This window comes from Pristiophorus japonicus, chromosome 15 (assembly GCF_044704955.1).
Source record: "Pristiophorus japonicus isolate sPriJap1 chromosome 15, sPriJap1.hap1, whole genome shotgun sequence".
NCBI classification, from domain to species: domain Eukaryota; kingdom Metazoa; phylum Chordata; class Chondrichthyes; family Pristiophoridae; genus Pristiophorus; species Pristiophorus japonicus.
In genome coordinates, this window is record NC_091991.1 from 164,732,887 (window position 1) to 164,755,921 (window position 23,035).

The 23,035-nt window shown below is 47.9% G+C and overlaps 1 protein-coding gene across 3 annotated transcripts; it reads left to right on the forward strand.

The window, feature by feature from the left end:
* Positions 1–1,359: 1,359 nt before the first annotated feature.
* On the forward strand, positions 1,360–19,982 carry cpsf4 (cleavage and polyadenylation specific factor 4). Of its 3 annotated transcripts, none has more exons than XM_070899993.1 (8): positions 1,360–1,541; positions 5,825–5,875; positions 7,026–7,178; positions 7,975–8,070; positions 9,821–9,914; positions 12,593–12,665; positions 16,023–16,199; positions 18,789–19,982. In XM_070899993.1, exons 1-8 carry the CDS (start codon positions 1,439–1,441, stop codon positions 18,855–18,857), a joined length of 816 nt encoding a protein of 271 aa, XP_070756094.1. In that variant the 5' UTR covers positions 1,360–1,438; the 3' UTR covers positions 18,858–19,982. The 3 variants fall into 3 exon arrangements, with proteins under 3 accessions (XP_070756094.1, XP_070756095.1, XP_070756096.1); XM_070899994.1 differs by having other exon boundaries at positions 16,026–16,199; XM_070899995.1 differs by having other exon boundaries at positions 1,418–1,473.
* The last annotated feature ends 3,053 nt before the right edge of the window (positions 19,983–23,035 follow it).

Genomic DNA, 23,035 nt, shown 5'->3' on the forward strand with positions numbered 1-23,035 from the left:
TTTGGGATATTTTGTTTGTCAAAGACAATTAAATAAATACAATTTATTGTTAACTGGTTTATCAATGTTATATCAACGGCAACACATTTCCTCTTTCAAACACTAGTCTATTATTGATGATGACACAGCTGCAGGATGGCTTATTTACATTTTCAGTTTTACTTGGCAAAAACAGATCTTATCCTGCCATATTCACACTTCTTTCTTCATCTTCCCAACAAAGTCTCAGCGAGCACCCACAAACAGCAATGTGATAGTGACCAGGTAAACTGTTTTTGTTACGTTGAGGGATAAATATTGGCCAGGACGCCAGGGATAGATAACTCCCCTGCTCTTCTTTGAAACAGAGCCATGGGATCTTTTTACATCCACTTGAGAGAGAAGACGGGCCCCCGGTTTAACGTCTCATCTGAAAGACGGCACTTACGACAGTGTAGCACTCGCTCAGAATTGCACTGGAGTGTCAGCCTAGTTTTAAGAATATAAGAAATAGGAGCAGGAGCAGGCCACCCTATGAGTGGAAATATCCTCTCTGTATCCACCTTGTCAAGCCCCCTCATTATCTTATATGTTGTGATAAGATCACCTCTCATTCTTCTGAACTCCAATGAGTATAAGCCCAACTTATTCAATCTATCATCATAAGTCAACCCCCTCATCTCAGGAATTAACCTTCTCTGAACAGCCACCAATGCAAGTATATCTTTCCTTAAATACAGAGACCAAGTTCCTGGGACCTGAACCCACAACCTTCTGACTCAGAGGCAAGAGTGCTACCACTGAGCCACAGCTGATACACTTTTGTTTTACTTAAATAAAGACAGAAAATGCTGAGCAGGTTTCAGGTTGAGTTCTGCAATGAGACGTTAACTCTCTTTCTCTCTCCACAGATGTTGTCTGACCCGCTGAGTGTTGCCAGCAGGTTCTGCTTTCATTTCAGATTTCCAGCAACCCGCACTATTTTACTTTGGCTTTAGAAGTACTTAAAGAGCTTTGGGACATCCTGAGGTCGTGCAAGGTGCTATATAAATGCAAGTTCTATCTTTCTTTCAAAGAGCTAGAATAGTGACTGCACTCCAAAAGTACTTCATTGGCTGTAACACGCTTTCAGACGTCCGGTGGTCGTGAAAGGCGCTATATAAATGCAACTCTTTCTGTCTTTGCAAGGTCTGCAAAGTGCCGAGTAGAAAGATGTTGAGTTCTGACGAAGGGTCTTTGAGAAAGGTGTTTGCGACCTCCCAGACCCCAGGGGGCGCTGTGCCGGGTACGGCGGCTCGGTGTGCACTCTTGTTGCGGGCAACGGCTTCTTGTCGCGGTGCTGGGGGTCGGGGGTGAGGGGTGAGGGGTGGGCGGCGCGGTTCGGTTCCCGGGCTCGGTGCCGGCTTTGGTTTTGGTGAATCGCGGGGGCCGGGGGCAGGCGGCAGGCGGCGGGGCCAAGATGCAGGAACTCATTTCCACCGTGGAGCACATCAGGTTCGAGCTGGAGATGGCGGTCGAGCAGCAGCTGGGGGCGCAGCCGCTGCCCTTCCCCGGCATGGACAGTGAGTACCGGCCCAGGCCGGGGCCCGGGCCTCGGAGATCGCCCAACACACAACCCAGGGGTCACAACACACAGCCCCGGCCCACCCCCACAACACACAGCCCCGGCCCACCCCCACAACACACAGCCCCAGGGGGCCACAACACACAGCCCCGGGGTCACAACACACAGCCCGGCCCACCCCCAAACACACAGCCCCGGGGATTGCCCAACACACAGCCCCAGGGCCCCCCCAACACACAGCCCCAGGGCCCCCCCAACACACAGCCCCGGGGTCACAACACACAGCCCCGGGGTCACAACACACAGCCCGGCCCACCCCCAAACACACAGCCCCGGGGTCACAACACACAGCCCGGCCCACCCCCAAACACACAGCCCCGGGGATTGCCCAACACACAGCCCCAGGGCCCCCCCAACACACAGCCCCAGGGCCCCCCCAACACACAGCCCCGGGGTCACAACACACAGCCCCGGACACCCCCAAACACACAGCCCCGGGGATTGCCCAACACACAGCCCCAGGGCCCCCCCAACACATAGCCCCAGGGCCCCCCCAACACACAGCCCCAGGGTCACAACACACAGCCCCGGACACCCCCAAACACACAGCCCCGGGGCCCCCCCAACACACAGCCCCAGGGGGCCCCAACACACAGCTCCGGGGTCACAACACACAGCTCCGGGGGCCCCCCCAACACACATCCCCGGGGATCGCCCACCATATAGGCCCGGGGCCCCCCCCAACACACAGCCCCAGGGGGCCCCCCCCAACACACAGCCCCGGGGCCCCCCCCAACACACAGCCCCAGGGGGCCACAACACACAGCTCCGGGGCCCCAACACACAGCTCCGGGGTCACAACACACAGCCCCGGGGCCCCCCCAACACACAGCTCCGGGGTCACAACACACAGCCCCGGGGGCCCCCCCAACACACAGCCCCGGGGCCCCCCCCAACACACAGCCCCAGGGGGCCACAACACACAGCTCCGGGGCCCCAACACACAGCTCCGGGGTCACAACACACAGCCCCGGGGCCCCCCCAACACACAGCTCCGGGGTCACAACACACAGCCCCGGGGGCCCCCCCAACACACAGCTCCGGGGTCACAACACACAGCCCCGGGGCCCCCCCAACACACAGCCCCGGGGCCCCCCCAAAACACAGCCCCGGGGCCCCCCCAACACACAGCCCCGGGGCCCCCCCAACACACAGCTCCGGGGCCCCAACACACAGCTCCGGGGCCCCAACACACAGCCCCGGGGCCCCCCCAACACACAGCCCCGGGGCCCCCCCAACACACAGTCCCAGGGGGCCCCCCCCAACACACAGCCCCGGGGCCCCCCCCAACACACAGCCCCAGGGGGCCACAACACACAGCTCCGGGGCCCCAACACACAGCTCCGGGGTCACAACACACAGCCCCGGGGCCCCCCCAACACACAGCTCCGGGGTCACAACACACAGCCCCGGGGCCCCCCCAACACACAGCCCCGGGGGCCCCCCCAACACACAGCTCCGGGGCCCCCCCAACACACAGCCCCGGGGCCCCCCCAACACACAGCCCCGGGGCCCCCCCAACACACAGCCCCGGGGCCCCCCCAACACACAGCTCCGGGGCCCCAACACACAGCTCCGGGGCCCCAACACACAGCCCCGGGGCCCCCCCAACACACAGCCCCGGGGCCCCCCCAACACACAGTCCCAGGGGGCCCCCCCCAACACACAGCCCCGGGGCCCCCCCCAACACACAGCCCCAGGGGGCCACAACACACAGCTCCGGGGCCCCAACACACAGCTCCGGGGTCACAACACACAGCCCCGGGGCCCCCCCAACACACAGCTCCGGGGTCACAACACACAGCCCCGGGGCCCCCCCAACACACAGCCCCGGGGGCCCCCCCAACACACAGCTCCGGGGCCCCCCCAACACACAGCCCCGGGGCCCCCCCAACACACAGCCCCGGGGCCCCCCCAACACACAGCCCCGGGGCCCCCCCAACACACAGCCCCGGGGCCCCCCCCCAACACACAGCCCCGGGGCCCCCCCAACACACAGCCCCGGGGCCCCCCCAACACACAGCCCTGGGGCCCCCCCAACACACAGCTCCGGGGCCCCAACACACAGCCCCGGGGCCCCCCCAACACACAGCCCCGGGGCCCCCCCAACACACAGCCCCGGGGTCACAACACACGGCCCGGGGGATTTCCCAACACACAGCCCGGTCCCCGGGGGATCGCCCACACAAATTTTCATTGTGTCACTCAGTGGGCAGCATACCCGTCTCTGAGTCAGAAAGTTGTGGGTTCAAGTCCCACTCCAGAGACTTGAGCACAAAAAATCTAGGCTGACACTCCAGTGCAGTGCTGAGGGAGTGCTGCACTGTCGGAGGTGCTGTCTTTCAGATGAGACATTAAACCGAAGCCCCATCTGCTCTCTCAGGTGGATGTAAAAGATCCCTTGGCACTATTTTGACGAAGATCGGGGAAAGTTATTCCCCGGTGTCCTGGCCAATATTTATCCCTCAACCAACATCACTAAAACACATGATCTGGTCATTATCACATTGCTGTTTGTGGGAGCTTGCTGTGCACAAAGTCCCACATTACAACAGCGACTTCAAAAGTACTTCATTGACTGCGAAGAGCTTTGGGATGTTTGGCGGTCATGAAAAGCGCTATATAAATGCAAGTCCCTTTCTTTCAGGCTCACTTATTCTACTTTAAAATTATCCGTCGTTGGCCTGCTCTGAATATCCTGATACCCGTCATAAGCATTTCTGTGTTTGGTTCCCTATCAGTTTGGGAGGGAGATCCTGATACACACATGGTTTTAAAACATCCTTTTAAAAAAAAATGCTGCACATTTTAAGCTCTTGCAGCTTCACTTAGTAATTCCTCTGGATTTTCAAATCTGAAGTTTCCATGTATCATCACATTTGTTTTATTAAAGGTTTTTTATTTACTCTGTTCTCGGCTGATTTTTTACTGTGGTAGTTACAGAGCTGCAGCAACCCTCTGATACTTTGCCCTGGTGTCCATTCTGCATGTGCATGCCTTTTGAAGGGGCGTGTTGACACGATATTGGACTGTGGAGTGGATCACAGCATGAGCTCCTAAAGTGTCCAGGAGGTGTCACTGGACATCATTCAAAGGCATGCTGTAGCTCCCTGCTACCCCGAGCTGAGAGCACCTAACTCCCTATATACCGAGAACTGAATCGGGAGCATCTGTGGGTCATTATCGCACCAAGTGATGCATTTTCTCACTGACCATCAAGGTAGCCTCATAAGGCCATTTTTTCAGTGCTGGATTTTGCACTGACAGACCACAGCATTCCACATGTGCCTCCTTGGTCAAGTGTACAGACCCCTTTTCCAGGTTGCTTGTGCATATGATTCATAGGCGGTCCCTCGAACGAGGATGACTTGCTTCCACAAGAGTTCACAGATGTTTCAATGAAGGACCCAATGTTCCAGCCCTGAACTCCAATTGAGGGGGTGGAAGATGCCTGTGCGTGTGTTTTTTTAACGTGTGGTGACTGTTGCACATCAGCCACCACACGGGCTCGACAGAGCTAGGCCTTTATCCAGTGGCAAGGGTTAACCAGGATGACTGGAGCCCTGTTCTGCTGCACGGACCGAATGCACACACACATATCGCAGTGTGGGCTGGCCCCTGCTGCGTATGATTACAAAGCTGTTGTCTTCTTTTCTCTCTCTCGCTTACTCATAATATATATATCATGCAATTCTTTTCATCTGGTGTGACAATCAAGAACTGGGCCCACCTTGATTTAGCACCAATAATTGAATTTGCATTCATTCAGAACCCTTGCATTCATATAAGAGAGGGAAATAAACAACTTTCAGGCAATAGAGAAACTGTTTCTGTTGGTTGGGGATTCTAGGACTAGGGGACATCAGTCTAAAAATTAGAGCCAGGCCTTTCAGGAGTGAAGTTAGGGAACATGCAAAGAATGGTTGACGTTTGGAACTCTCTTCCGCAAATGGCAATCGTTAATTTTAAATCTGGATTGATAGATTTTTGTTAATGAAAGATATGGGGCAAGGGAAGGTATATGGAGTTAGGTCACAGATCAGCCAAGATCCCATTGAATGGTGGAACAGGCTCGAGTGGTCAAATGGCCTACTCCAGTTCCTATGTAACGGGACGTGAGGTATAACTGAAAGGTTCAACCTCAACCCACATAACTGTAACAGGGACCTTTCAAAGCTGGTGATCTTTTAAACTCTGCACTGCTTGTGATCTTTCCTTCAGAGTCTGGGGCGGCCGTCTGTGAATTCTTTCTGAGGGCGTCATGTGGGAAAGGTAAGAGATCTGGGCTTGAGCTTTTTCCATCTTCAGTTCGCTGCTGTATTACAATCTATTCTAATCCATTGGTGATGTTCTAGCTTGTTTAGTGACCATAGCTCTTATCACCGAGATTCCTTCAGGTGCAATTTTCTTGTGTTTTGCTATAATTGTGCATGAAGTATTCTCGGAGGGACGGGAAGGGAAGGTGGGGGTGGGGGGGCACTTGTTGCCTCCTGTAAGCCCCCTTGCTACCCCCCACCCCCACTCCCCTGCCTACTTATGCCTGTTTTGCCCCTTGATGTCAGAGGGAGGTCTGAAGCAAGCTGCCTTCCCATGGAGAGAAGGAGAGGCACTCTGACAATGCTCAGTGCCTGACTGAGTAATGCATTGACAGAAGTCTGGGAGCAGCTCATCCGCCCACCTTCTCGGCTACATAATGGTGCTTGGGCAAGGAGACCTAACGGGATGAGGTAAGGAAGGAGTGGGGAAGGGAATACAGTAATGTGGTTCATTAATATGAGGCAGATTGCCCAGAGGTATTTCCTCATCATGATAATGATGTAATGACTCCATGCTGCCAGGGACAGGTAGCAGGATGGAGAGTCCGTGCCCTGGACCATTGACTCACACCTGCGATTTCCTGTTTTCGGAACTTCTCAGTCTCGGCTCTGGATCATGAGGGGGCTGAGGCCAAGTATCTCCACCGAGAGTGAAGAAAAATGACACGGCAATTCATTTTAGCCCCCTTATGTTCTTGTGCATCTCCTGTTCGGGAAGGACATTGTTCCCCCGCCACGGCCCCAACCCCCCACACCCGGCTGCTGCATTCCCACAGAGAGGGGAAGGGAGGAAATATTTTTGAGAAAAGTAAATAAGAAAAATATATTCAATTCCACAGATGTATGGTGTTCATTCCTCATATTGAACGAATTGCTGTTCCCACGAAATTGTGATCCCTTTTCAAAAATGTATAAATTACTGTTGTTCAAGTTTTCAGGATGAAGTAACCTGTTGGTTACTACCTGTGCATCAGAAGTCTCTGCTTCTGCGCACCCCTCCCTGTCTGTTTACTGTGTGTCTTCGGCCCCCCCCCCCCTCCCCACCATGAATCAGTATCCTGCGAGGAGGGCTGGCTCTGGCGATTGACTCTGATTTCGTTGTGCAGGTGGAATGTGCCCGTTTCGCCACATCAGCGGCGAGAAGACAGTGGTGTGCAAACACTGGCTGCGGGGGCTGTGCAAGAAAGGAGATCAGTGCGAATTCTTGCACGAGTACGACATGACCAAGATGCCCGAGTGCTACTTCTATTCCAAGTTTGGTGAGCGCCGCCTCTGCCCGCTCCCCGTTTCCGAACGCAGCTGGGTGTCTGATCGTGGGTGGGGGTGGGAAGGGCGGGCATTGCATCAGAAGTTACGACAGAGTGGGACAATAAGGCAGTAGCACCTCGCAGCTCCCTTATGCGATAGAGCCATAACGCTGCGATTTTACCTTCAACAATCTGATGGTTTTAAAAGCATTGAAGAATAACTTTAGCTAAAGTCTTTCTCTTTCTGGGCAGTGTAGCGCACTTTATTGAAAGCTGGAAATAGGCCGCTGGTCGGAGCTCTCGCGACTTGAAGTGTTTCCCGATCTTTCTGTTTCAGAAGATGTGCTGTGACCTGCTGCATACTTTCAGTACTTTGTTTCTCATTTCCAGTCTGTATATTTTTGCTGAGTCTTGAGCCCACCTGCTGCATCACCAGGACCGGGTTTAGGATTCGGGCGTCTGACACACACACTGTACCTGTATTTTCCGATGCTTTCGACATCATCTGTTTCCTGGAACAGGCAGCCTGACAGAAACTAAACTGGACATAATTTACGAACTAATTTCTTCGCACTCAGAGTTAACTTCAGGAATAGACTGCCATGACAGTTAGTTGAGTTTAAGTATTCAGAAAGGAACACAGATAGATTCTTGAATCAATAGGGGGCAGTGCGTTATGGGCTGGCATCAAGGCAGAAGGGGAATTGAAAGGGTTGAAACAAAGTCCTGAATATTGGAGAGAAGACCTGAATGTGCTTTTCTTGCTCCTTGCGTTCTATGTTCTGATTTGTTCCTTTTGCCACTGCAGGAGAATGTAGCAACAAGGAATGTCCGTTTCTGCACATTGATCCTGAGTCCAAAATCAAAGACTGTCCCTGGTACGACCGAGGGTTTTGTAAACACGGTAAGCGTTAATGGTTCTGGAAAGGAAAAAAAACTGATGAATTGGCCGCGTCTGGGTTACTCTCGTGTACGTCCTCCTGGCATTGGCAGAGACCTGGGAGCAGGTCACTTTGCGCCGCTCTCAATCCGGGGAGAGAGCTGCGGCTCAAGTGAATGGGAGAAAAGATCCAAAATCGCTTGGGAGAGAGAAACAGCACTTCTTTCCTAAAGGGCACTGACTCATGCTGGCAGGGTCCATGGGTGCCACCCACTCTCTGGCACGTTGCCCACATAGTCATTCCTCACACATGAACTCTCAGTGAGCATTGGCGGACTAGTCGACTGCGATCGGGAGCCTGATCCTGTTTTAACCCGCCGTCGCCACCTGCGTACTCTCCAGCAGGGGGCGATGAATGGTGATCAGACGCAGCAACCCAGTCTTTTCTTGGATTTTTCTGCCTTGCTGTAATCAAGGGTGCCGGGGGGCATTTACCTGCATTGGTACAGGTGTCACCCTGCCCGAGATCACCGAACTCAGCACAGGCTAAGCACGGATCTAAGGCCTGAGGTTTATTCCTGACACACATGTCAATGTGCTTTTGTTACTCTCTCACATGCTCCAAATTAGAGAAGTTTTGTAAGCATTCTTTGCCAACATTAGTTGCATTTATTGCACAGGTATTGTTTTAACAAAGTAAACAAAGAGAATTATATTGATTTTAATCGGACCGGTTTGGGACACAAAGGCAGCTGAGTAACATTCGATCAGAGGCTTCCCGTGGGCAATTGCCTCCGACCTGAAAAATTTCTACGAATTTACCTGATGGCCCGGAGGAGCATGGGATTCCGGTGGGGAGGCTTTCTCTTCCCGCGCTGTGAAGCGCGTTCCCGTCCTCCAGGTTCCCACAGAGACAGTGTGTCACGTGTGACTGCTCAGCCAATCAGGTACAGTATTCCACAGCTTTCTCATTAATAGCAATGAGAACTCTGTATCTACCAGTTCTCATTGCTATTAATGAAAAACAAACACACTAAACATCATAATAAAAAATAAAAACACACCTCGCGTAATTAAAATTACTTGAGATTAAAGTTAATAAATATCTTAAAGGAAAAAAAATTCTGAGTTTTTAAAACGTTTTTTTACTTATGGTTTAACATAAATTTAACATAGTGGGCAGGGTTTTTAAAATTAAAATGTTTTTTTAGTTTCATTAAATTATATTTTTGTATGTTTTAAAACTCTTATGCCTGTAAAAGTAGGCTATGCACCTGCTTTTATCAGACCCAAGAGTTTTGAGGACATTTGCTGGGCAAGAAATGGGTAAATGCCGCAATCTTGCCCTTGCAAATGTCCTCGCTCCCGCTATGCGTGCGATCTGTTAAGCTCCAGTTTGGCAGATCGGAAAAGCTGGTTTTCAGTGCATGTGCATTGTGCGCTGAAAACCGGCTTTTGCGATGCCTTCCCGGGTCCGTACACCCTCCTTACGGATCCGAGGAGGCCGGGATTTCCAGGTTATTGTCTTTGTTGTGCGCGGCCCGTTGATTTGAACGCGCGGTCCCTTTAAGTTTCTGCGTATGCGCGTCATTTCAAATGGAAAAGCTTGTGAGCGGCCTGGACGGTACCTTGCAGATTACTGCGCGGGCGCGCATGCTCGCAGGGAACATTGCAGCTGTGTCCTGTTGCACTACATCCGCTGAGGGTGTAAGACTGTTGTTTGCTGAGTTATAATTTGAGCAGATTACTGATCTTGAATCCTGTCTTGTCGCAGGTCCCCTGTGCAGGCATCGACACACACGGCGGGTCATCTGTGTAAATTATCTGGTGGGGTTCTGCCCCGAAGGCCCCAGCTGTAAATTCATGCAGTAAGTATACAACGGCAGCAGGCTATCCAGCCCCTCGGGCCTGTTCTACCATTCTGTTGGCTCATGGCTGATCTCTACCTGAATACCATTTACCCGCCATTGCTCCATATCCCTTGATACCCTCTGCCTAACCTAAATCTATCGATGTCAGTCTTGGAAGATTTCAATTGGCAGAACTGTCTCCTCTTAATCAGAGGAGTTTGATCCGTGATTTTCCTGACTGGCTGCTGGTCACGACATCGGTAAAAATTGGTGTAAGCATTACTGTGACTGGTCATTGCTGTGGGAACTCTGATGAACCTGAACAGAAAATGCTGGAAATATTCAGCAAGTCGGGCAGCATCTGCGGAGAGAGAAACAGAGCTCACGTTTCAGGTCAATGTTTCAGTTCTCTCCACAGATGCTGCCTGACCTGCTGAGTATTTCCAGCACTTTTTGTTCATATTTCAGAATTCCAACATCTGTGGTATTTTGCCTTTGTATGCTGAATCTTATTTGGGTTTAATTGACCTTTTCTCATGTTGCGGCTGGACCTGGCTAGTGGTTATTTACTATTTTTACCTCAAACTTGGAGATAAATTTTATAGTTTCATGTAAAATAATATCCTAGAGAAGCTTTTCTTTGAATTTTGTCTCGTCTTTTTTTCCTCTCTCTGCTTTTTCCATACATTCTCCTAGTTTTCCTCCCGTGTGTTTGGGATTTCCTCCAATGCTGCACAATAACAACAACTTGTATTTATATAGCGCCTTTAACATAGTAAAACGTCCCAAGGCGCTTGATAGGAGTGTTATGCGATAAAAATTTGACACCGAGCTGCATAAGTAGAAATTAGTGCAGGTGCTTGGTCAAAGAGGGAGGATTTAAAGAGCGTCTTGAAGGAGGAAAGAGAGGTAGAGAGGCGAAGAGGTTTAGGCAGGGAGTTCCAGAACTCGGGACCTAGGCAACAGAAGGCTCGGCCACCAATGGTTGAGCGATTACAATCAGGGATGCTCAGAAGGGCAGAATTAAAGGAGCGCAGACATCTGGGAGGATGGTGCGGGGGGGGGGGAGCGGGGTTGTGGTGCTGAAAGAGATTAGAGATAGGGAGGGGCAAGACCATGGAGGTGATTTGAAAATAAGGATGAGAATTTTGAAATCGATGCGTTGCTTGACTGGAAGCCAATGTAGGTCAGCGAGCACAGGGATGATGGTGATGGGTGAGCGGGACTTGGTGCGAGTTAGGACACGGGCAGCCGAGTTTTGGATTACCTCTAGTTGGAGGCCAGCCAGGAATGCGTTGGAATAGTCAAGTCTAGAGGTAACAGGCATGGATGAGGGCTTCAGCAGCGGATGAGCTGAGGTAAGGACAGAGACGGGTGATGTTACGGAAGTGGAAATAGGCGGTCTTTGTATGTTGCGGATCTGTGGGCGAAAGCTCATTTCAGGGTCAAATATGACACCCAAGGTTGTGAACAGTCTGGTTCAGCCTCAGACTGAAGCTGGGGAGAGGGATGGAGTCAGTGGCTTGGGAACAGAGTTTGTGGTGGGGACCGAAAACAATGGCTTCAGTCTTCCAAATATTCAATTGAAGAAAATTTCTGCTCATCCAGAACTGGATGTCGGACAAGTAGTCTGAGAATTTAGAGACCATGAAGGGGTCGAGAGTAGGGAGGTAGAGCTGGGTGTCATCAGCGTACATGTGGAAACTGACTGTGTGTTTCTGGATGATGTTGCCAAGGGGTAACATGTCGATGAGAAATAGGAGGGGGCCAAGGATAGATCCTTGGGGGACACCAGAGGTAACGATGCGGGGGCGGGAAGAGAAGCCGTTGCAGGTGATTCTCTGGCTACGATTAGATAGATAAGAATGGAACCAGGCGAGTGCAGTCCCACCCAGCTGGACGACAATGGAGAGGCTTTGGAGAAGGATAGAGTGGTCAACCGTGTCAAAGGCTGAAGACAAGTCAAGAAGGACGAGGAGGGAAAGTTTGCCTTTGTCACAATCACAAAGGATGTCATTTGTGACTTTGATGAGAGCCGTTGCGGTACTGCGGCAGGGTTGGAAACCTGATTGGAGGGATTGAAACATGGAATTGCGGGAAAGATGGGCACGGATTTGGGAGGCGACAACACATTCCAGGACTTTGGAGAGGAAAGGGAGATTGGAGATGGGGTGATCGTTTGCAAGGATGGAGGGATCAAGGGTTGTTTTTTTGAGGAGATGGGGAAATGGAGTTGAGGTGCAGATCAGCCATGATCTAAAGTGAATGACAGAACAGGCTCAAGGGGCTAAATTGGCGATTTCTTGGTTTCTAAATTCCTATAGCCAATGTGTGTTGTAACCAGGTTAAGCTTAGCAGTGTGTTCTAGAGTTAGAATGCACTCTCAGGGTTTGGGTGGCTGAATTAATTGCTTAAGCTGGGCTCTCGTGGTTTCTGGTATCCATTGAAGTCAGAGAGAGTCACCGCCTTGTAACACCCAGCCATTTATTGTCCTTTATAGGTTAAAATGATAAATGGAGTGGAGAAACCCTTCAGCCCTTATATTCTGTCAGTAAACTGGTTGGATTTTGTATTTTGACTTGTGCTTTACAGCCTATTCCCGTCATGCTGGTCTCGTTCTTTATTTGCCTGCCACAAATGCGGCTCTCAAGATTTGCTCAAAAGAAAATTCACAATGTTTTTATTCCCTCTATCAGCCCGCGGTTTGAGCTGCCAATGGGTCCAGTTGACCAACCACCGTTACAGCAACAGCAACAGATGCTACAAAAGGTGAGGCCGAAATACTTTTCCAAAATATTTTTTTTATTTGCTGTGTTACCTGTTACAAAACTCTTCACTCCCTTTCCCACTCATTGGACCCAAGTTTGCCCAAGAGTTGCTCCGTTTTTTATTGGAGCAACTTGATTTTTTTTGGAGTATCTTAAAAATCGCAATTCTGCCCATTTGATTTGCGCAGTGTAAGTGAGTTAGTTAGGATTTTTTTTTGTTTAGTTTTTTTTTCAAAAGTGGGCATTACCAGCCACCTGCGCCTATTTTGGCCATTTAAGCCACTTTGCACAGCTAACAGTTGTTCCAAACTAACTTAGGTTAGCGTATGTGGCCACTTGTGGCCGCAGAGAAAACCCTTGCAGAGTGTTAAGAAATCAGCGCAGGTAGCCAGAGAAGGGGGGGGGAAGGGAAGTGAGAGGGCCTTGCAAAGCACTAAACCTTCACAACAACATTAAAGAAGCATAAAAACCATCAATAATAAATGAAAAATAAATTAATAAATAAAAAGTCTTACCTCGGCCCCGGGAAGTCAGCGGGACAACGCACCGGCCAGGGCTAGGGGCAGGAGGCACTACTCACGTTGGCGAGTCCTTCGACCAGGGCTAGGGGCGGTGGGTGGGAATCCCGGGCGTAAGAGAAGTGAACTGGCCACACACGCAAGAAGCAGCAGGCTGGGCTCGCAGAAGGAGGCCGCAAGAGGGAATTTAAAGGGGGGCTGGGAACACGTGAACGCTTTACTGATGTCTGAGGGCTCAGTGACAACTGATCCGCATGGACATGTTTATTTTTTGCTGTTGTTCCTAAATGTTGTGTTGTGTTAATGGAACATGATTCAGTTTTAATGTAAAATATATTTTATTGAAAAGTTTACAATGTACTTCACTTTAATGTAATAAAATAATTCTTGTATCAAACTTTTCTTTAATATGACTCTTTAAAATCACTTAAAAACTTTAAGATCACTTTTTAGTTGTAAATTTAAATATCTTACAAAATGTGAGAACATTTATACTCTTAAGATCACTTTAAAAATTTCTTCCACAGTACTACTCACAGCACTCCTTCAGGCACCAAAATCAATGAGAAGGCTTTCCCTTTAAAAATGACCGATTGCCAATGTTAATACCCCATTGCGCATGCACGCACGCTCCAACGCGCATGCGCAACGCTGCTGGCACTCTCATAGACACTGGGCCCTAGCCCCGCCCCCCTGCCAGCTCTGCTTAACCAGCATGGCTCTAGCTCTGCCCCCCCCCCCCCCCCCACTGCTTTTGCCACGCCACGCCAAGGCCTACGATGGTCCACGAAGCGGGGAGAATACCGAGGTAAATTTTTGGCGCCAATTTTGGAGTACAAAGTCAGCGCACCTCGGGCAAGTGCGCCCTTTTAACCGGAGGGCCAAATTTTAGCCCATTGAATGGCACATGCTATTACTAATGACATGGTGAACTCTCTGCCAAAGTGCTGCATCTATTAGAGTGACTTGCACTAAGTTGTTTTACTTTCCCTTCCTCATTACCGAGGACGTGCTTCAGTCCCACCAAGAATCGTTCTCCTCCCAGCCTCCACCCACAGTGAATCCCCAAGGTCAACTGGGTTATCATAGCATCTTAGAGGGACAATACTTAGATACTGTACGGTGTAGCACTAAACCATACAGATCAGAAGGCCCCAGGCTGGAGCCCTGGTCTTCGCTGAGTTAGGCCGTTTTAGTCGGGACTAACTATGGCTCTACAATTGGCTTCAGTGACCCTAGGCTAGGAAGTCAAAAATCAGCCATGGTTCCTGTGATTGCTATCCAGTGATTGTTGCAAAGTACATTGTGCTGGGCAGGGACAGGTTCAAGCTTGACCATGGATGCCACTGGTCAAGTAGCCTGCCTACTCACGGTTAGAACTCACACATGAATGGTCAGTTGTGTGAGGTAGTGTAGAGCTACCAGCACCTACAGAATCATACTCCAGCAACAGTTAGTGTCTTACACCTGGCTGGCCTACATACTACCCTACGTAAACTTGAGGTCATCCAAAAATCGGCAGCCCATGTCCTAACTCACACCAAGTCCCGCTCACCCATCATCCCTGTGCTCGCTGACCTACGTTGGCTTCCTGTTAAGTAATGCCTCGATTTCAAAATTCTCATCCTTGTTTACAAATCCTTCCATGGCCTCGCCCCTCCCTATCTCTGTAATCTCCTTCAGCCTCACAAACCCACGAGATGTCTGCTCTCCTCAAATTCTGTCCTTTTGAGCATCCCGGATTATAACTGCTCAACCATTGGTGGGCGTGCCTTCAGTTGCCTGGGTCCTAAGCTCTGGAACTCCCTCCCTAAACCTCTCCGCCTCTCTACCTCTCCTTTAAGACGCTCCTTAAAACCTATCTCTTTGACCAAGCTTTTGGACATCTGCCGTGATTTCTTCTTGTGTGGCTTGGTGTCAAATTTATTTGTTTTGTCTTGTAACACTGCTGTGAAGCGCCTTGGGAAGTTTTACTATGTTAAAGGCGCTATATAAATAAAGGTGGTTGTTGTTGCCTTTGATGGGTGGGGCAGAGGAAAACATAGAAACACAGAAAGTAGGTGCAGGAGTAGGCCCTGTGAGCCTGCACCACCATTTAATTTGATCATGGCTGATCATGCAACTTCAGTACCCCTTTCCTGCTTTCTCTCCATACCCCCTGATCCCTTTAGCCGTAAGGGCCACATCTAACTCCCTCTTGAATATATCCAACGAACTGGACTCAACAACTTTCTGTGGTAGAGAATTCCACAGGTTCACAATTCTCTAAGTGAAGAAGTTTCTCCTCATCTCGGTCCTAAATGGCTTACCCCTTATCCTTAGACCGTGACCCCTGGTTCTGGACTTCCCCAACATCGGGAACATTCAATCCTGTCAGAATGTTATATGTTTCTATGAGATCCCCTCTCATTCTTCTAAATTCCAGTGAATATAAGCCTAGTCGATCCAGTCTTTCTGCCATCCCGGGAATCAGTCTGGTGAACCTTCGCTGCACGCCCTCAATAGTAAGAATGTGCATAATACTGAATTATTTCATAATCCAAATGTATTATAAAAGGAGATATCGGTGTCGGCCATGGCCTAGTGGGAGCACTCATCTCAAAGTCAGAAGGTCATTGGTTCAAGCCCTACTCGTGCAGATAATCTAGGCTGACACTTGAGTGTAGTACCGAATTTAAGTTTGTAAATTGGTATGAGGCAGTGTTTTCTTTGAATTCAGCCTTGTGTTTTGTAATTCTTTATATGCAACTTGGGGCTTCACGGTACACACCCAAATGGCTCACGAAGGCAGAGAGTTTTGATAGTCCTGTGCTGAAGTCTTTCTTTCTCTCTCCATGCAGCAGAATCTTATGCCGTTCCTGCAGCGATCGTCCTCCCTGGTACAGATTCCTAGTACGAACATCAGTGTTGGGCAGCAGAAGCCAATTATACAATCTGGGGGACCAATACTACAATCCCCATTTCAGTCGCTGTCCAATCGGGGCCCCAGACCTTTGGAGCAAGTCACGTGCTATAAGGTGGGTAAATGGTTACATGAGTGAAGAAGATTCAATTACTCATGGGTGACTTTGTCATGCCTGAGTTATGAATATCATTCACTCTGGTAGTTCTTTATCCCAATCTACTTGAATCCATGAGCTTTTTTTTAAAGATAATTTTAAATTTTAGTGAGCACATAGGGTGCATTACATCGTGTTGTCAGCGCTCCATTCATGGAGGAGAATAAGAAAGATTTGCATTTGTATAGTGCCTTACACGACCACCGGACGTCTCAAAGCGCTTTACAGCTAATGAAGTACTTTTGGAGTGTAGTCACTGTTGTAGTGTGGGAAACGCGGCAGCCAATTTGCGCACAGCAAGCTCCCACAAACAGCAAAGTGATAATGACCAGATAATCTGTTTTTAGTGATGTTGATGAGGGATAAATATTGGCCAGGACACTGGGGATAACTCTCCTGCTCTTCTTCGAAATAGTGTCATGGGAATCTTTGATGTCCACCTGAGAGAGCAGACGGGGCCTCGGTTTAACATCTCATCCGTCGAGTCCCATCAAAGCTCATCCCATTTGTATGCTAACTACCCAGTATACAGCTGTATTGTGAAGACTTCTACTGTTTAAAACGTCCCTGATCTGCCTAGATTACTGTTTTTTTTACTAATTTGTCTTACTTTCCTTTATTAACTTGGAAGTAATCTGGATTTTTCGCTTCTGTACCATTTATTATAGATGTAGGTTCACAGATGTGATCGTCCACAATTTAAAAAAAATCTTAACCCCACTATCGTGTAGAGGTGTGAATCAGAGATACATGTCCGAGTGACAATACTTAGCTAGTGTCAATAAGAGTGGTTGGTGGAGGGTGAAAATAGTTGTATTCCCACGATACAAGAAATTCATTTCAAAAGGATATTGGTGTGATATCTTTGACACAGCGACACAAGCACACACGCTTATAAGATGGCTCTGAACAGAACTGTGTCACATGACCTTTTTATTGTTATTAAATCAGTAGTTGTAATTACATCAGTAGTCCACTAGGTGGAGCTCTATTACAATTGGTAATAGTTTATTTTGAATTAGCAACAGCCGTATTCTTTTCTGCTGGTATGGTCTTCCCCATCAGTACAGGCCTGGTACGTCTGTCATTAAAGAGTATTGCTGTAGTGTTTCTCCACCAGCCTGCTACAAGAGACTCCATGGAGTGTGTATATTTGTATTTGTGGTTATCATGGTGAGGTTTAAATTGCCCATTGGCTGGAACATGTTGATCTAAAATGATTTGGATAGCAGTGCTGGATTTTTATTTCACTTTGTATTTAATAAGTATACTGTATATACTGTATACACTTTCTACCCTACGTACACTTGAGGTCATCCAAAACTCGGCTGCCCATGTCCTAACTCGCACCAAGTCTCACTCACCCATCACCCCTGTGCTCGCTGAGCGACATTGGCTCCCGGTTAAGCAACGCCTCGATTTCAAAATTCTCATCCTTGTTTACAAAGCCCTCCATGGCCTCACCCCTCCCTATCTGTGTAATCTCCTTCAGCCTCACAACCCCCCGAGATGTCTGCGCTCCTCAAATTCTGCTCCCTTGAGCATCCCTGATTATAATCGCTCAACCATTGGTGGCCGTGCCTTCAGCTGCCTGGACCCTAAGCTCTGAAACTCCCTGCCTAAACCTCTCCGCCTCTCTACCTCTCTTTCCTCCTTTAAGATGCTCCTTAAAACCTACCTCTTTGACCAAGTCTGCCATAATTTCTTCTTGCGTGGCTCAGTGTAACATGTATTTGTTTTGTCGTATAACACTCCTGTGCAGCGCCTTGGGACGTTTTACTACTTTAAAAGACGCTATAATAAATAAAAGTTGTTGTTGTATATAGTCTAGCATAGTTACACGCACGGTATACATTCAAATGGGTTTTACTTCATTCAAAGTACATTGCAGCATTCTGGTATATTCCACATAAGGAAAAAGGAGTTGATTGTACATGAATTCTTCAGTTAGTGCAAAATGAACAGCATTATAGAATCATCGAATAGTACAGCCATTTGGGTCTGCGCCGATACTTTCGAAGAACAATCCAGTTGGTCCCACTCCCCTGCTCGTCCCCATAGTGCTGCAATTTTTTTTCCTTCAAGTATGTATCCAATTCCTTTTTGAATCTGTGTCCACCACCCTATCAGGCAGTGCTTCCCAATTCCTAACCACTCATGGTGTAATAAAGGTTTTCCTCATGTCGTCTCTGGATCGTTTGCCAATCACCTTAAATCTGTGCTCTTCGGTTATCGACCCTTCAGACATTGTAAACTGTTTCTCTTTATTTACTCTATCTAAACCTTCATGATTTTAAACATCTCATATCAAATCTCCTCTTCGCCTTCTCCGCTCCAAGGAGAGATCCGAGCGTTTTTGGCGCATTACCTACCAGGATCGGGAGAAGTTTGAATTTTCTGATTGTACACTATACAAATCGCATGGTGTAGTGGGAGGGGTGGAGAGAGTGTGATGGCCCAACTGTACCTCCCTCATTCCATACTTTAACTGACTGTAGTTTGTAGAATTGTGGTCTTGAACTGAATTCTTGTCCTTTTTCTTTTCAGTGTGGTGAAAAAGGACATTATGCTAACCGATGTACCAAAGGACACTTGGCATTTCTTAGCGGTCAGTAGTAGTCTGACTGGTGAACGATACTCTGATGGAGAACTCTCAAGTTCAACTGTTGCCCCAGATGGAATGTACATTATTTCTTGGATGGGGTTGGAAAACTTAATTTGTCTTGTTTTTTTCCCTCCTCCTTACGCACACTGTGACAGCCGCAATTGTAGTCTGTGCCACTGTTTTAAGGTTTGGTGTCAGGAAGCAGGACGCTCTGAAGAATGGAAAAGCTACTTAGAATAGCTACTGTAGCTTTTACGCCATACTGTTTAACGTCTTCTGGCCCGTAACTTTTCAGTGAAACCTGTTACGGGATTGGCAGTGGATTGGCAAGGAACTGAGGGAGGGAAAAATCACCAAATCGCTAGAAGATACTATAAATTGTGATGTTTCTATCACATAGTTTGTCCACGTACTTTGTTACTTTTTTTTTGATTTTCTAAAGTGCCAATTGTGAGGGCAGTTTTGAGATTTCCTGTCTGTCAGGAATTGAGCTGAAGCTGCTCAAATTTGTTTTAATTCGAGCTCTTTTGCAAGCATACCTCTCAACCTGTGTTGTGTCCAGAGCGGGATTCAACTCAGTGCTTTGGAGCAGGTGTGCCGTTCTCTGTAGAACCAGCAAATTGGCTGGTCTTGGTGTCTTTCACAAGCCTGCCGCTTATCTCCAGTTGGGATGTCCTGATTAATATAAGAGACTTGAGAGGTATGCTTACATATAAAGGTGGGGGGTTGGGGAGGGGGGTTTCAGGGAGGGGGGAGGTTGAGGACATCCTTACTCGCATTGAATGGAATCCACACCAGGTGTAAAGAATAGCGTTCCAAAACACTGTGACATCCAGAGTCCCCACCTTTGTATATTGACATAAAAACCAATAGAAAATCCTGGTCTGATATCAACTTGGGTGAAAATATCTGTTGGATTCGCAAAATAATTGATGAGGATTACTTTACGTCTTGTAGGAATACTTGCTAGGGTGACTTATTAATTTGCCCGTGCATTATCACATTATAGGAAAATAACTTTTTAGTTTTGTGGCAGGAGAAAAATGCAATGGAAGTTGCAGAAATTCTACTCTTGAAGCCTCCTGTGACTGTAAAGTGTTCATTTCTATTCAATTTAATAAATATTTTTTAACAAAGACCTGCCTTGTTTTGTTGCTCTTATTTAATCTCGTTACATGTGTATTCTGCAGTACTACCCTCAAATTTCTGAGTGAAATGGTTAAAGCGGGTCGAAAGGTTTTGTGCTGAGGCTTCTTTTAAAGCGATTCCTTTTAAATCAAGTGGATGTCTTTCAAAACAAAATGAGGCCTCCTAAGATTCTGGCCTTCACTGGGCCACGGAGAAGCAGTTGGAAGGGAAATAATCAGCATATATAGGGTAATCAATTTATTATTGGGCAAACTCCAACAAAGGGGCAAGCACCCATCGAGAAGAATAGTTGGCTATTCCATGTCTCAGTGACTGGTTATTGAGCAGCATCAGTACATACTTGGCATTAGCTCATCTCTTCATTCCAATGTGTACAAGGTAAGGAAGGAATATAGCTGGGAAGCTGAGGTTAGCATTCTATAGTCTGTCTAAACCACACTTTATTTTGTACCTGTACACGGCACCTGCATTTTTTTTCCTTTTAAGGAAATGACCTACATGGCGGTTGATGGATTGGTATTGCAAAAGCACAGCAGTCTGATGGGATTCTGACCCATTGGAGCTGCTTTCCTACTTGGGAATGTGGAGGAATCAATTTACTTTTCTCAATGAACTCATTGAATGGCGGTGCAGGCTCGAAGGGCCGAATTGCCTACTCCTGCACCTATTTTCTATGTAATATATTATCACACTTTCATAGAAACAAATAAGACTAAATGCCAATATACCAGCTACTTATTGGAGCAACCCAGGATTCCCATCAAATCAGTCTTGTCAGAGTAAGAACCCGGCTGAGCGTCCTGGTCTGAAACTTCGAAAGAAAGAACTTGCATTTATTTAGCATCTTTCACAACATCCCAAAGTGCTTCGCAACCAATGAACTACGTTTGAAATGTAGTTGCTTGCAATTCGGGACAGTCAGCACGGATTTGTTAAGGGAAGATCGTGTTTGACTAACCTGATTGAATTTTTTGAGGAGATAATGTCGATGAGGGTAGTGTGTACGATGTAGTATATATGGACTTTAGCAAGGCAATAGTTAGGAAAGACATTAGCTTGGATGATGTGGAATCTATATGGGTAGAGCTGCAGAACACCAAAGGGCAAAAAACGTTAGTGGGAGTTGTGTACAGACCTCCAAACAGTAGTAGTGATGTTGGGGAGGGCATCAAACAGGAAATTAGGGGTGCATGCAATAAAGGTGCAGCAGTTATAATGGGTGACTTTAATATGCACATAGATTGGGCTAACCAAACTGGAAGCAATACGGTGGAGGAGGATTTCCTGGAGTGCATAAGGGATGGTTTTCTAGACCAATATGTTGAGGAACCAACTAGGGGAGAGGCCATCTTAGACTGGGTGTTGTGTAATGAGAGAGGATTAATTAGCAATCTCATTGTGCGAGGCCCCTTGGGGAAGAGTGACCATAATATGGTGGAATTCTGCATTAGGATGGAAAATGAAACAGTTAATTCAGAGACATGGTCCAGAACTTAAAGAAGGGTAACTTTGAAGGTATGAGGCGTGAATTGGCTAGGATAGATTGGCGAATGATACTTAAGGGCTTGACTGTGGATGGGCAATGGCAGACATTTAGAGACCGCATGGATGAATTACAACAATTGTACATTCCTGTCTGGTGTAAAAATAAAAAAGGGAAGATGGCTCAACCGTGGCTATCTAGGGAAATCAGGGAAAATATTAAAGCCAAGGAAGTGGCATACAAATTGGCCAGAAATAGCAGCGAACCCGGGGACTGGGAGAAATTTAGAACTCAGCAGAGGAGGACAAAGGGTTTGATTAGGGCAGGGAAAATGGAGTACGAGAAGAAGCTTGCAGGGAACATTAAGGCGGATTGCAAAAGTTTCTATAGGTATGTAAAGAGAAAAAGGTTAGTAAAGACAAACATAGGTCCCCTGCAGTCAGAATCAGGGGAAGTCATAACGGGGAACAAAGAAATGGCAGACCAATTGAACAAGTACTTTGGTTCGGTATTCACTAAGGAGGACACAAACAACCTTCCGGATATAAAAGGGGTCAGAGGGTCTAGTAAGGAGGAGGAACTGAGGGAAATCTTTATTAGTCGGGAAATTGTGTTGGGGACATTGATGGGATTGAAGGCCGATAAATCCTCAGGGCCTGATGGACTGCATCCCAGAGTACTTAAGGAGGTGGCCTTGGAAATAGTGGATGCATTGACAGTCATTTTCCAACATTCCATTGACTCTGGATCAGTTCCTATCGAGTGGAGGGTAGCCAATGTAACCCCACTTTTTAAAAAAGGAGGGAGAGAGAAAACAGGGAATTATAGACCGGTCAGCCTGGCCTCAGTAGTGGGTAAAATGATGGAATCAATTATTAAGGATGTCATAGCAGTGCATCTGGAAAATGGTGACATGATAGGTCCAAGTCAGCATGGATTTGTGAAAGGGAAATCATGCTTGACAAATCTTCTGGAATTTTTTGAGGATGTTTCCAGTAAAGTGGACAAAGGAGAACCAGTTGATGTGGTATATTTGGACTTTCAGAGGCTTTCGACAAGGTCCCACACAAGAGATTAATGTGCAAAGTTAAAGCACATGGGATTGGGGGTAGTGTGCTGACGTGGATTGAAAACTGGTTATCAGACAGGAAGCAAAGAGTAGGAGTAAATGGGTACTTTTCAGAATGGCAGGCAGTGACTAGTGGGGTACCGCAAGGTTCTGTGCTGGGGCCCCAGCTGTTTACATTGTACATTAATGATTTAGACGAGGGGATTAAATGTAGTATCTCCAAATTTGCAGATGACACTAAGTTGGGTGGCAGTGTGAGCTGCGAGGAGGATGCTATGAGGCTGCAGAGTGACTTGGATAGGTTAGGTGAGTGGGCAAATGAATGGCAGATGAAGTATAATGTGGATAAATGTGAGGTTATCCACTTTGGTTGTAAAAACAGAGAGACAGACTATTATCTGAATGGTGACAGATTAGGAAAAGGGAAGGTGCAACGAGACCTGGGTGTCATGGTACATCAGTCATTGAAGGTTGGCATGCAGGTACAG